This window comes from Natrix helvetica (assembly GCF_964273705.1).
Source record: "Natrix helvetica genome assembly, chromosome: 1".
Classification (NCBI taxonomy): Eukaryota; Metazoa; Chordata; class Lepidosauria; order Squamata; family Natricidae; genus Natrix; species Natrix helvetica.
Window position 1 is genome coordinate 261980227 of NC_138548.1, and position 15947 is coordinate 261996173.

At 37.4% G+C, this 15947-nt stretch overlaps 1 protein-coding gene across 2 annotated transcripts in view; it reads left to right on the forward strand.

The window, feature by feature from the left end:
• The first annotated feature begins 12836 nt into the window (after positions 1–12836).
• The window catches only part of GABRG2 (gamma-aminobutyric acid type A receptor subunit gamma2), an 81127-nt gene continuing 78016 nt past the window's right edge, over positions 12837–15947 (forward strand). Inside the window, exon 1 of one of the 2 annotated variants that reach the window (XM_081934818.1) lies at positions 12837–13073. In XM_081934818.1, coding sequence (XP_081790944.1) covers positions 12964–13073 — 110 coding nt within the window. In that variant the 5' untranslated portion in view covers positions 12837–12963. The remainder of the gene's footprint in view (positions 13074–15947) is intronic. The other variant, XM_081934819.1, reaches the window with a different exon arrangement.

Consider the following 15947-nt stretch of genomic DNA (forward strand, 5'->3'; position numbering starts at 1 on the left):
ATTGTTCTATGTACAATCCTTGTTTTATTGATTGCATGTAATATTCTAATTTTCTGAGATGGCGGATTTGGGGTTTTCATGAGCTGTAAGCCATAATCATCACAATTATGACAAATCACAGCTTGAACTATTTTGCTTTGTATGTAATGAGACTTATCTCATATATTAGTTTCACCTTTTAATTTGCATTACTGAAATAAATGAACGTTTGCACAATATTCTAATTTTTTCAATTAGAATATATGGCATATGTCAACTTAATAATGAATATTTTCTTATTTATTTATAACTAAATGATATCTGATTAGCATACTATTATTTATATATTTATTGTAGAATGACATTATCCAGAAATTCAACTGCTTTGAATTTTAACCAGAAAACAAGGCATTTTAAGAATGTTCATCCACAGATTGGTCATAAGATTTGTTTTAACAGCTTTAGATAATAAATATAGAAGCAGTTATCACTTTTTAAATGGTGTCTGGAACATCCAAAGAACTTAAAAGAAAGTAGCTTAAACTAGGTCACAAATTCTAAAGAATATAGCAGAAAAATAATCTTCTGCTTATTTTACATTATGGTTTTCATAATGTATAGTCCATGGCATACTCCTTTTCTTTCTACTGTATTTAAATTAATAGCAATATCACTTAGACTTATATATTGCTTAACAGTGCTTTATAGACCTCTAAGTGGTTTACAGAGTCAGTTTATTGCCCCCAACAATCTGGGTCCTCATTTTGATGATCTTGGAAGGATGGAAGGCTGAGTCAACACGCACACACATATATACCTTTAAACAAACAAAAACGAACATACATATAACATAAAAATATCATCAATTACATATATGTTTAGCATGTCATTTGGTCACAAACATTTGTGCATCACCGCTTTCAATTTGTGTATAAAATCAGCAATTATCAATTCAATATACATGAGTACATTGTTATCATTGTAAATCATAATAACATATCTTTACAGTATCACCTGTCTCATTCTGGTATTTCTTACAGTATATATAAAAAAAGGTTCACCAACATTTTATATATGTGTATCATTATTTTCAATTGTATGTAAAATCATAAAACATCTATCAAATGTATATAAATACATCTTTATCATTGTGTCTCATATATTCAATTACAACTATTATTTATTCATTTTAAACAAGATATTCTAAATATTCAATTCATATATATACCAATATTCCATTACATTGTTATAAATCTATATAATTTATATGATAATAGTATGTCTTTATGGTACCTCCCATCACATTCTATTATTACAATTCAAGATTGTGATAATTGTATCCATTGATAGAACAAGTCCCAGATCTTATAAAATTGTTCATCTTCTTGTTCTCTAATTTCAAATGTCAATTTATTCATTTCAGCATATTCCATTGTTTTTCTAATAATTTCCTCCTGCATTGGTATTTTCTCATTTTTCCAATTTTTTGCAAATACGGAAGGCTGAGTCAACCTTGAGCTGCTCAGAATCAAATTCCTGCAGTGAGTTAGCATGTAGTATTGCATTCTAAACACTGTGCCACCATGGCTCTATGGGGAAGATTCTACAAGGGGTTTGAATGATAATTTCAATCTTCGGTTGCCAGTAAAATTGTACTTTCCAGGCAATATTTGAACATATGCATGGTTCACTGACTTCAATAATCTGATGTCTTTTAAAGGGAAGAAAAACCCTACATACGACCTCAAAGCTATTCAGCATTTATGATAGCTTGCAAAAATTGAACCATTCAATTCTAAATAGTTATTTATAACCTAGTTATTTGCGGGATTGCATTCTACCCCATACATCCCTGCGACCAATCCGCTCTCACAGAGAGGGCCTCCTCCGGGTACCATCCGCTAAACAGTGCAGGCGGGCGGTGCCTAGGAGTAGGGCCTTCTCTGTGATGGGCCCAACCCTCTGGAACGACCTCCCCCCCGATATTAGAACCACCTCTGATCTCCGCTCCTTCCGCAAGAAACTCAAGACCCACCTGTTTCGAGCAGCTGGTCTGGCCTAATTATAATTATAATCGTAACTGTATTTAACATCTATTACTAACTTCCCTGGATGGCTTTTTAAATTTTTAAATTTTATATTGGGGTTTTAAACGGGTTTTAAAATTGTTTTTTAATTATTCAATTGGTTTTGGGGTTTTATATACAGACAGTGTGTGTGTGTTGTTTCTGCTCTATGTCTTATGTTATTTTCTGTTGTTTTGATTATGAATGGTCTGTACACCGCCCTGAGTCCCTACGGGGAGAGGGGGCGGTCTATAAATTAAATAAACTAAACTAAACTAAACTAAACTAACTAAATAGCTGACCTCTTACAACCTACTGCTAACCCTACTAGTTTTAAAGAGAAGTCCAGGTTCCATGTCCCCTTTCCAAATAGTGCTTGTGGGACTCAAAATCATGCCATTTCTAGTCTGTAGAATAACATGACTTTCTAGAGATTTGGATGAACCCAACCTGTTGGCAAGGCATTGAAGATCAGGCTAAAACTTCAGGTACTTTAGTCAAGTGGATAGATGAGCTCTGTTATGATTGATGGTCTGATTTTATTTTATTTTTTGGTCAGTGGGGTTATTGTTATATTCTTGAGCATTGGAGGGTTTATGCGTACTGTGTTATTTGTTAATTTTTGTAAGTTGCCCAGTCCCTTATGTGAGACAGGAAGCTTTATAAATCATATAATAAATAATTTTGGTGCTCAGAGAGTGGTATTTTAAGACATGCTGACATGAAAGGAAGTTAAGATGAGATATCCCACTGAGTCAAGAAAGAGTATAGCTCTAAGGATGTGAAATACTGGCTGAAATATGGCCAATTTTGATCGACTTCCCAAAGCACATTATTTGACTCTTGTTATGAATTCATCAATTGTAAATTGTGATTTGTGGATTAGCTATTTCATAAAATAGGACAAATGGACAATCACTTAAACATGAGTTAGTAGTGTGCGGCAACAGCCAGGAAAGCTAATACAATCCATGGTTGTTATAAACAGAAGTATACTATCAAAATCACATTGGTACTGCTTTATAAAGCCTTAGTAAGACCACATTTGGAATATTGAATCCAGTTTTGGTCAAAACAGTGCAAAAAAGATGTTGAGACTGGAAAAAGTACAAAGAGCAACTAAGATGATTAAAGGCCTGGAGACTAAAACATATGAAGAAAGGTTGCAGGATTTGGTTTGCCTAGTTGAGAGAAAAGAAGGGGGGGACATGATGGCAGCATTCCAGTATTTGAGAGGCTGTCACAAAGAGGAGAAGGTCAATTTATTTTCCAAAGCACCAGAGGGCAGGAGAAGAAACAATGGACACAAACAACCAGGAATTAAGGAGAAACATCCTAACAGTGAGGCCAATTAACCAGTGCCACAGCTTGCCTTCAGACATTGAGGGTGCTTCATCACTGGAGGTTTTTAAGAAGAGACTGGCCAGTCACTTCTCTGAAAAGGTGTAGGATATCCTGCTTGAGCAGGGGGTTCAATGAGAAGACCACTCAGGTCCCTTCCTGCTCTATTCTGATTCTGATTCTGAAATGCAGTTTCTTGAATAAGGCCATTATTAATTAAATCATGATTACCATACAATATGAAGCAATCTATCAGGAAACCAAGTGAGGAAAGTATACCATCTAAGAGACCTCTCATTACCTTTTGAACTTTTTTCTTTTCTCCCACTTCCTCAGCTGTCTGCCCAATCCTCACTGAACAAATTCGTCCAGAAAGACAAGAATTGCACATATGTGGATGCTTTCAACTTCTATTAGTGACTAGAGTTCTGGCGGTGTTTTTTTTTTGTATGATTTACAGCATCTTTCTTTATGATATTCTAAACCAATTGTCAATTTAAATATCCTGCTCCTCTAAAATACCTAAAATACTTTTGCACTTCAAATACTCTTTCCCTCCAATTAGTCCCCTTTATCATGTCAATTTGTGAAGGCTCCTTGAATTGGCAAAGCAGACATTTAACTGAAGTGAGTGCTGATCCCAGATGGCCCGTGTATCTGGAAGACAACAGCAGCAAACTGATAGCCTGGAATGCTGAAGAAGCTGGTCCTTAACCTCCAAGCAATGTAAAAGTTTTAATTGAATTATTACTTTCCAGAAGAAGATTAACTGACTGGAGAAATAAAATGAAATTGTAATGTGATTACAAATGTGATAGTACTAACAACACCAACAACTACAACAATAGGAAATAAAAATAGGCAGTAACAGAGATTGTGATATCTCTTTAAAGAGGAAACAATCTCAAGTGAAAACATAAAGGATTAATGCCTAATATTTTAACATAGATAGTCTTCTAGCAAAGACAGACTTTCTAAATTGTGCATTCTACCCTCACCGCCTTGCAAAGAAAAACCCAAAAGCCACGAAAGTAATCAAAGTGAATAATATTAACAGCACTAAGCAATACTAATGTGATAGTTATTGTTCTGTTACAATACATATACTGATATGACCACCACAGGAACAAATTGGTAGCTTCTCCAGCTTCCTTGGATGAAAAAGACAAAATCAATTCAATTCAATTCAATTGATGAATGGACAATTACTCAATGTCATCATCATCACAGTGGGAACTGGATGTTTTACTGGATAACACTGCTATATAAAAGATTCCATTGCATATGTAAGTGAGCCGTGGTGGCCACAAGTACCACAAAACTATTTGGCAAAACTATTTGCATGTGACATCAGAATATAACTGACTGGACAACCATTTGACCAGGATGGTATAAGATCTCCTGCTTTGAATAGGGCAATGGGCTAGAAGACTTCCTTTCCACCCTTATGATTCTAGGTTCTTTCATACAATTATGAAAGAACAGAGTGGCCACAGTGCACATTTCATCATTTTGGTACCAGACTCTTATGGTTACATAAGAGATAAGATTTATTTTGCAAAACCTTAGAAAAAAGATTTTTGCAGTAATTGGCATTATACTTTTGGTTTTCTGATTCCAAATTTTTAAACATTATCCTTCACATGCTGTAAAAATTCAACTTAACTACCAATTTATTTTAATATCTTAGAAGTGTAGGTTTGGCTTTTAATAAGGTGCATTCAAATACTTGTTAGGTATTCTATGTACAGGCTAATTGCATTATTTTGAAAGCATTTAAACATTTAAATACAATGAAGCAGAAAATATTGTTCGTGTAGTTTTCATTAATCAAATATAGACTTTAACCCATTTTTGTGGTATTTAAGTACAATGACAATAAAGATTATACTTAAAACAGAAACAGGGAGCAGCAATTGATGCTAAGTCACTTTCAGACTCCCCCCCCCTCCAAACTGATATAAAATATAACAGTTTAAAAAATTGCCCAGGATTTTCTGGACATGTGAACTGAGACATGTTGAGGATCTAGTGTAATTGATGTGTAGGAGAGTGTGCAATGACCCTTGTTTAACATTCAACTGAATCCAGGTAATAGGAAATTGGCCTTCATCATTGTAAAGGAAAGAAATGTATGGTGATTATTGGTATCAATGCGAATTTTGATGTTAAACTTAAATAAATGTTTGGCATTAGCACAATATAAATAGATCTGTAAGATTCATCTCTGCTTATGATGACTCATCGGATCTATTATGTCTCATTGCACAGTCAACCAGCTGTTTAGACTGGATTTGGCATTTTTTTTACCAGCTATGGAGTCATTCCAAGAACCTGGGACAGATGTAGTTGTTTAATAATATTAAAGCTATCATCAAAGAATGTAAGCTGTTCCAAGTACAGCTGCCTTTTGCAACTGACTCATGATTTTGACAATTCTAATGGTGTTCAAGTGGTGCTACATATATTTTGGGATTGCATTCAAGGCACCTATTACTATTAGTATATCTTTGCTTTCTTTAGGCATAGTAGATGTTCTTCTATTTGCAGACCTTTGTATTCTGTGATTTTCTTCAGGTTTTTTCTTTCTTTTCTATTCTGCTGTCTTCATGTATTGCCACATGCCTGGACTTTTTTGCAGTCACAATGCAATAGCTTTGTAGTAGAATTAGAGCTTAGAATCACAAAATATGTCAAAATCATTACAGAGATTTCAGAGCAACAGATCTGATCAGCTCAAACTTATTGAGTACATACATGCAATGACAAGCAAGCCCACAAATTAATGAAATGCAATTACAAATATGAATTTAAATCTTAACCTGTGTAATAGAGCACCATTGTCATGTAACAGAATCTTACCTATTGCCTCCCTTATTATATTCATTTTAATATTTCTAAAATTTATAACAGTGGAAGCAAGAAATTCTAAACCAGATAAAAAAGAAAAGCAGAGCATTCATTATCACAAATCAACAGTGACAAGCAAAAATAGAAGTGATTAGTAATCACATAGTAATCAAAAAAATTAAATGATACATATTAATGCGGAACAAAAAAACATAATGTCAGAGTTCATTTCCGAAACATCCAATAAACAACATCCAAGCCATTTTCAAGATCTAAAAAAAAACAACACTGTTAGATTTTATCTAATTTGAGTTACATTGATTACATTGAGTTAATCAATAATATTGATTAAAATGCCACATTATCAGACCTTACATTAATCCACCCTCACCTGAGTTCACAATAGTGCAAAGACTAGCTTGTAACAAAAATAGCTATTAAAGTCTTAATATCCAGTTGTTGTTGGGTGTGTGTGTGTTTAAAAAAAAGCAGTTTTATGATTGGAATAAATAACAGGATCCTTCCTAGACACTGAGAATTTGGTACTTCCTTCTTTAAAATTAAAGGACTGGATTCTGTTTAGAAAAGCTTTGACATATGTGTCTAATCAAATACAAGGTAAGAACCCAATCTATATTTTACAGCAATCAATTGAAAAATCATATGGCTCAGGGCTCTTCCCAATTTCAGTACTTTAATCACCAAAAGTTTTTAAAAAGTAAAAAGTAAAGGGAGGTTAGTAAATGGTTGCCTGATGATTGTAGTTATCAGTAAAGGGAGCTGGTGGTAGGAATCTAAGGAGCCATTGCTGAAAATTAGAAACTATTAAAATTTGAATTTAAAAAATTAATGTAGATTTTTTTTAAAAAATCATGGCTTTCTGATTAAATGTTTTCTGAATAAATTTATTCTGTAAAAATAAAAATTAGAATAGGAATAGAATAATTCTTCAATAATCTACACAGGAGCAGAAAAATGTACCTTTTCAGAAGAGTCTTCATGTCTCAAGACAATGAGACAACAGCTTGACCATACTCCTTCATAAAGCAATACAATTGTATACAATACAATTGTGATACGATCTTCCTTAGAATGAAATAATTGAGATAAACCTGAGAATGCTACCATTTTCCTTCTGTTGTGTAGGTTGTTTATCCAAAATATTGAAGTGGAAAACTTTTTTGGAATTGTATTTATGTGCTAGCACTTAATAATATTTGCACAGTGTTCCATATTGCTGTGGCCCTGAACAGAAGGCAAACATCTTTGTTTGCCCTATATTCATAGGAAAAAAAGTGAAAAGAAAATGGTCAGAATATAAACATAAAGATATATATGGAGTTTCTCAGTCATCCAGGTCATGATTGTCTCAAAGGAGCTTTTTCAAAGGGCAACTGGACTTCGGTTTTTCCCTTGAGGAAAGCATTTCACTTCTCATCCAAGAAGTGAAACATCTTCCTCAAGGGAAAAACAAAGCCCAGTTGCTTTTTGAAAAAGAACCTTTGAAGTGTCCTACAGATTCTGCAGCTGAGTAATTACATTAAATTCCTCTCACATACAGATATCCCTTGTTCTTCCAAGGGGGTAAAGAAGAACATCAGGTTTTGCCCTGGTAAACAGAGATGTAAAAGGGTCTACAGGTCTATTGTGTTAGAAGCTACTCTTTTCCTCCTTCAGATATGATGCACTTGATTGACATGGCTGAAATAATAGCTTCATTGGAAACTTGTATTACATCCTTTCTCAATCCTCCAGCAGGAATCTTTTGATCTGGTTGCGACCAAGAAAGAACTAGGAAGTCCAAGCATTTCTTACCAAGATGATTTTCATTAGGGTCCATTTTTCCATAGTTGTTATCTAACAGCAATCATTTCATCCTGTCACTGCCGTGAATGAACCATTTGGTCAACTCTTCTGGAGCAACATCCCCATCTGGTTCATCTTCTCCCTAAACAAAATTAATTCATCCTTGTAATAAAAGTATCTGTAAGAGTTTGCTTCTTCTCCTTCCTTTCTCTTTTTTTAATCTTTCCCCTGGGTCACTCAAAAAGTATAGAAGGCAGCACCTAATCCTGAGATCTTGCTGCAAGGATTAAGGGAGTCCTAGGCAGGAGATATGTTGACAAAAGTTCCTTTTTCCATTCAGATCCAATCTCTATAGAACTGACTTTTTACCAACTCTCTAAGAAGTCAAAACTAGATGTACAGATCTAGTCTACGAAGAGCTGGCATCATGAAAAGTTATTGAGAGTATTTTATTTGACAGAAATGTCTTGATTGAATGGAACCCAAAGGAATCCTTCCTTTTGAAGAGTGCTGGTGTTTTGTGAAAGTAGGGAATACTATAGTTTATTGGAGGCTGCATTTACCAAGCAAAACTGCATCTTTCCTCACGAGATTTTTTTGGGGGGTTGCTTTTGCTTGATGAGCCCAAAGTGACATTTCCTCTAGTCCTATTCTGGGTAACTGTCAACATTTATGTTCACATGCACTTTACAGATGACTCATATAATCTTATTGCTAAATATTCATTTCAGTATTTACTGTATTTCCATGGTATGTTTTGAGACCTGATTTTTAGAGTTTGTGCAGATATGCACTAGCTGCCATAAAACTTGAGATTGCAGTAAAAATAATAATTGAACATTTTTAGCAATTACAGCATTATGATTGGTTTTTAATTCCACAGCAGAAAAAGAGTTAATATTTTTAGAATTTTTTTATAGTATTACCTCCAATATTTCCCCATTTCGTAAACAAAAGAGCACCATCCAGAAACTCTGAATTAGCAAATGTTGCAAGTGAATACAAGTTACTTTTAGGAAACTATTGTAAAAGGATCCCAACCCTGGCTGAAGGCATCATTTGTTAATCATATTAAGTGCTGTGTGGAAATCCTTTTCATCCTAATGTGGTTTAAGTACAAGAAATCAGGGCTTCCAGCAAACACTAAAAGGTTGCAATATAGAAATAGTCCTCAAATATAAATCTTCCAGCTGCCAATCTTTCTCTGCATTCACATGATTGAAGATAACACTCACTGACTGGCAAATGACAGTAGTGCTGAAAGCATGACTTCACAGTAATGGAGCACATTGTGAAATTTCCTAGCAGGTTGGAATAACTGTTGGCAGTGCAAACATCTACACACAAAGGCAAGGTGTGAGAGCAGCAGGACTCAGCTCTGCAACACGTTTATTCCCGATTAATAATCCCATGTGAATGATACAGAGATTCTTTGACTGTGCTTCCTTTCAACAGATGTACTGAGAGATATCCCTTATGGAGTCACAACATAGCCTTGCCACAATGCGATTATGTTTTGGCCAAGTCGGCAGGTAATTCAGTTTTCCAGCAGAGAAAACTATTTAGTACCGATGCCTGCTTAGATATCTGTTCAGTTAAAATGGAGAAGTGGCTAAAAGCTGCCCAAAAGCTGTGACAAATGTAGTATTTAAGGTGCTGTTTGGCTTTCTCCATTGATGATGGTACAGGAATAGCACTACCTTCTTATCTGAATTCACCATTTTTTTTTAAAAAAAAATGAGGTCTTCAATGTTCTGCTGAAATAGAGCATTTCTATTACTTAATATGAAATTGACTGAAGTAAATTCCATGGAAATCCATTAAATATTGAAGAAAATATAGTCTGTGTGCTTACTTAGGGGCACCGTCTTGTAGATGTGCAAACGAACCTCTAGCACAGCATTTATCAACTTCAGCACTTTTTAAGAAGTGTGGACTTCATTTCCCAGAATTCTCCTCTATACTGTAATTTGTTAGCTTTGAGTAGACACTATGGAGGAATCCATTTGGAAAGATCCCTTGGGAGGGTGGTCCATTCACATATAACTGCTGCAGTGAGCATGGGCAGTCACAAATCTAGAGTTACCGGATCTCAGTGGCTAAAATTCAAGTGACTGGATAGCCCATCCAAACTTTTTCTGCCTTGTAATGGTTGTTTAGATACTTTCACGTCAGGCCTACAAGATTTAATATAGAAAAACCAAAGGCAAACCAAACTTTTTTTCTGCCATATAATGGTTGTTTAGTTATTTTCACTTCAGGCCTACAAGATTTAATATACCAAAAGCAAACAAACCTCAAATAATTTCGCTTCTCACTCTAGTTTTCAGGTTACAAAGGCAGTCCTACAATAAATATCCTGGTGGCTGATGCTTTGCTTTGTGGTATGCTCACATCCTAATTAATTTGTTTTTTTTATATTAAAGAGTTTTTAATGTTGGATGGGACTGGGAATTTAGTAGGCATTAAAGGGTGTATCAGGGATTACACTGGTGATTGCAAGCTAATTATAACAGCAGCTACTTCAAATAGAAGACTTGCTGATTACAAATTTGAGTTGCAGCTTTTTGAATTAATATAGTAGTTAAGAATATTGCCATTTCATTTCAAAGTTCAAAGTCTAATTTTATACTAGAAAAATCTAACTGACGTAAAACAAAAGTTGATGGCAGTTCCTTAGGGCAAAGAAAACTGGCCACAATCACAGTTCTGGTTTTGTCCTATCTCACCAGCAGTTCTCAATGTGTAAATAGAAAATGACCTGTAGGCAGACTAGGAAGTTGAAAAAAATATCATAAAAGAAAGTAATGGCAAATCAGTCACATTATGGCTGAGCAAATTACAATGACATGAACATGGTCATCAAAGCCTCAAAGGAGGCTTCCCTTAAAGGTGTTAAGCTGTGTTGTGTGGTAAGTGCTCTTCCTGACTTTCTCATGAACTTTGGATCAGGCTTTTCATCACTGAACTAAAAATCATGAAGTGAAAGAAAAGTTAAATCCTGTCATTTGACAGGCATTAAAATGATGCCTGCCAAATGATCAATGAAAATAGGTCTATTTTGCTTCTCTGCCTAAATGTTCCCGACATTACACCCCATTGACAGAGTTGCTTTCTATTTTTTTCAGTTTTCTTTCTTCCATTTTTTTCTTTTTTCCTTCCTTTCTTTTTCTTCCATTCAATCATCTTCAGTTCTTAGAGATTGCCTGGATAAATCTTCCACTCATGTGCTGCTCATTGGCTTGTACCAAAGGTGCTTATTTCAAGAAGCAACTGGACTTTCTGTTTTTTCTTTGAAGATGTTTCGCTTCTAATCCAAGAAGTTTCTTCAGTTCTGCTCACTGGCTCTTTATCTCCCTGTCTACTCATAGATTACCCAAAAACCTTACTTTACTCGCTCTTCTGCAAATGTCTTACATATTGGAGAAACCTTCTGCAAGGCAAAATTTTGTCTGGACATATGTCTGATGGACTATCACCCTTCCTTCCTTCCTTCCTTCCTTCCTTCCTTCCTTCCTTCCTTCCTTCCTTCCTTCCTTCCTTCCTTCCTTCCCTCCCTCCCTCCCTCCCTCCCTCCCTCCCTCCTTCCTTCCTTCCTTCCTTCCTTCCTTCCTTCCTTCCTTTCCTTGTGAAGTGTTAGCAAACCAATCTACTTATTTCAAAATGCAGCAGAAACCAAAACCATGTGCAATCCTCCATTTGGATGCCTCTGAAAATCATCGTTTTGACTTCAGTGCAGTGTGTATATTATACTGCCACCCTCCTTTAAACAGCCACACATATTCCTTGAAACCGCAGGTCCATTTCTGTGGAACATAATGCCCATCATCATACTTCTCTCTGGCCACACCAGAGCAGATTAATTCCTCTTTGCTTCCTACCCCCCACCATGCATCTCAATGCACTTGTTTGAAGGGTGTGAAAGATTCAGGGGACAGGTCCTCATCCTTGGCTCAGGTAGAGGCAGTTAAATGAATATCTTTGTGTAACTGCAACAGCTCTGCAGCCCTGAGGCCCACTTAATCCTTGAACAGGAGACCACTAAGAAATATCAGAGCTATAGGTTGCATTGGGAACTCAGGAGAAAAAACGTGAAGCTGTTGCCAAGCAAACTGCATATAGACCATTAAGAGCAGAACTGAAGTGCAAAGAGGCTGCACTTTTGCTTCACTTTAGAAAAAAGATCTAAAGAGATGGAAGATTTATACTTGGCTACCTAGCCAGGGCGGAAAGCCCCTCATTGCTGCAAGACGGCCCCGCATGGTGTGAAGAGGGAAGGGGGAGCAATTGCACAACTGGTACCACGCATGTGTTAAGCAGTGCTGCGGCAGTGGCAGCAACCTTGGGTGCCGCGTCTCCCCCTCTGACCTCGCGGCTTAATCCGGGCAAAGGCCTCCCCCCCCCTTCCGATCTCTTTCTCCAGGCCGATCCCTTCTGGGGGGAATAGATCACCTAGGATCCTTCGCCTCTCCCCCTCCCCACGTCAAGTGTGTGTGTGTGTGAATGTGTATGTACGGGGCCAGCCTTCCCTCACAGGCACACGCTCGCTGGCTTCTAGTTGTACAATTCATGCCAAGTCGGAAGGTGCTGTCTTTTTTTTTTAACCTATACATAAAGGAAGGATAAGGAAGCGATTTGTTTTTTGAACCCCCCGCCCAGAAAATTAATTCGGCTGAGGGGAAGAGAGCGGGCGAGCGCAATGGCTCATCCCACCAGCGGGACCTGGTAAAGAGAGGGAGGGCGAGACGGAGGGGGGGGGCTCTCTCTCTCTCCACCACCTTCCACACTACAAATCACTAAATAAAGGAGACGGATTTGTCTACGACCGAGGAAAGGGGGCGAGAGAGCGTGTGTGTGTGATGGTGGTGGTGGTGGGGGGGTGAAGAGAGAGAGAGAGAGAGAGAAAGAGAGAGAGAGAGAGATGAGTCCTCCAAATCCGCCGAGCCCAGGCGGCTTCTCGTTGCTGGATACAGCAGTGTCTCCTCTCAAAATGATGCTGCGGACACTACTACTCCTTTCCCTCATCCAGGGGTAAGCCGCGTTTTCTGTTTTGCTATGGAGGGCTGGGGAAAAGCTGGAAGGGGGGGGGGGTTGCGAGAATGAAGTGTGTGTGTGGGGAGGGGGGGCGCGATGAGAAATGCAAAAGGCTGGGAGGAAAATGCTGGAGAGTGCCTGCCTCCGTTATGTATTTATCTGCTTTGGGGTGAGCCGTACGTGCCATTCCTCCCCATGATCCGAATGGCTACATTTGCCTTGCTGTTTATAATGCTGCAGAGGCGAGGATACCGAAGGAGAGGAAGGGGATCGGGGCTCTATTCCAGGGAAGATTACCCACCACCCCCACCACCCCTCTCTCCCCACTCACAGCATTTTACCCGCTGCTTCAGTGCAAGGAAATCTACTAAAGCTGGCTAGGGAGGGAGGGCGGCGTGGGGTTGCTTAAGGCGGCCATAGCGGGACTGCGTGGTCGGGTTTTTTTATTTTTTATTTTTAAATCCGTGCTGCAGCAGCGTGGTTTCTTCTTCTGGGCCAAGGGCACCTCGCAGAGCCAACCATCTCTCCGAGAACAGGGACGCCGCTCCTTGCCGCTAGAGCCCGCAGCCGTAGTGATGGCATGCGCTGCATTCGCCTCCCAGCCTCTTCACTGGGGGGAATGTTGACGCGGAGACTGGAAGGATGTGTGGCTTTCTCGTCAATTATACAGGGCATGTGTATGCGTGTCTATACACACGTGTAAGTGTGTGGGGTAGATGGGCGTGTGCCCTTAATGTCAGAAAAAGCAAGCCAAAGGTTGTAGTTGGGAGAAGATGTCAGGCGATGGAATGGGACGTAGTGTTTGCTACTCTGCTTAAAGCCTGTGCTGTAGGACTCCATGCTTTGCACTTGAACATTGTGGAGTCTCTGATTATTAGCAGGCTGGTGTCAGAAGCAGCAATGAATGCCCTGCCAAATACTGAGCTGCTCTTATCCCAGGAGCCTTGTCCATAGTGCTGCAAGCTCTTTTTATAAATATTTGGCAACAGTAAAGCAGATGTTTTAATGCTTACTAGGTTCATTTCCCTTTCACCTGCCATATTGAAGAACAGCTAATGTGATTCTTGGATAAATGGCCAATCATGGCATGCTGGGCAAGAGTTAGAATTTAAGAAGAGGAAGCGCACATTATTTGCCTCAGACCCATCAATTCCCATTTGGACCCCATTTAATATATTTTCTCCAGTCCTTGCTTTTATTTCTCCCATTTCCATATCATATTTAATAATGGCAAATCTATAATGGAAGTTTTACTTTAGAAATAAATGTAAGTTGGAAAAAGGAAAAGTTTACCTCAAATGGCTTATTTTAAGCATTGATTAGATGTCCTAATGTCATATTTTGGTTACAGGCCCTTAAAGATATAGGCTAGCTTTTGGTTGGAAGGTTCTGCTTGTGTTTATTTTGAAAATTTTTACTGATACTACAATTCCTCCCCATTCTATGTTGGAAAGATTTGTCTACTGAATTGTGCATTTAATAGTTCCAACTTAAAAGACAAATGAATATATGAAAATTATGTGTAATAAATGCTTTAGCCATTTCAAACCTATTCCATTAACCTAATAAATTTTCAGAAATCAGTGGTCTGATAAAGTTGTAGGCCCCAAATGGCAATCATCATGAAAGGGAAACGTTTATGGAAAGCTTTAATGTATTTGATATTGTGGGCAACTTTTTCCATCTTTTTTAAAATGATGATTGAAAATACTTTGTACACACTTTGCGTGGAAAGCTTCTGTTGAAATTCATATCCCTTTATTGACATCACCTTTTGAATGCTGAGGAGGCAATATTCAGTGAACCATTTTGAAAACTTGTGGGGTCTCAACAGAGTAATTTCTGGGAAATATTCAAATTGTAATGTTGGGAGAAAGATTGGAGGTCCTCTTCCACCAATTTCTTGTTCAATACAAACAGCATGGGAGGGGAAAGTTGTCCAGCCTCTCTTTCTTTTTAACGTATTTCAATATTTTTAATATGAAAGCTACCTAAGTTACTCTGTTGAGAATGAATGCTGTAGCAACAGCATGACCAGTGATCTTCTAGGCCACCAATATCATCTGGACTGTGAGGGATAAAATTTTATGGCTGCTATCCCAGGTTTTGATCATGAACTTTGAATAGAAGCGTCAAACCAATTAGATGAGAAACATTTTTTCCTTATTTTTTTAAAAATCAGTGTTAATTTCTTCAGGATACCACCAAAGATTACCAGTATGTCATAGTGCCAAAATATTTTTACCCAAAAAACCTATAGGAGCATGTTCACAGTGACATTCTGGAATTTTCAGGAATGCTGCTAGCAGTTTGGAAAATAAATGCATACATATGTTCATAAATATATTTCTCCAAGCAATTAGTTGATGAGTTGTTATTTGGATGTCTAGTACTTTGCCCATTTTTGTCTGGCCTTGGTAGCTTACTAGAGTAAGATTGTATGGTTGTTTTTAATTGCAATCTGCCAAGAGACAATTGAGTGGGTAGTTCTCTAAACTTTATCATACCGTAAATACCAAAAGAAAAAAGAGCAAACATTGTTAGCCACCTTGAATTTAAGGTAAATCAACCTGTATGTTTGTCAGAAATTTGCTTCTCCTCATTAGAATTTCTTAATGATTCCTTCTCATTTTCATGGAGAATGAATAATACCAGGAAACTTGCTTTTTGGCATAATTAAATTGAGTTTATCCTAATATAATTTGTGCTGACACATCTTCCAATCAGGATGGGACTTGCACTATATCTAAAAGAATCCACTTAATCTGTGCAATATTCACTTTAAATTTTTCTATAAAGGATGATTTTTACTTGATTATTTAAAAGGCTGAATGTGCACCTCTTTGCCATCCTGATCCCAAGTACTAATGT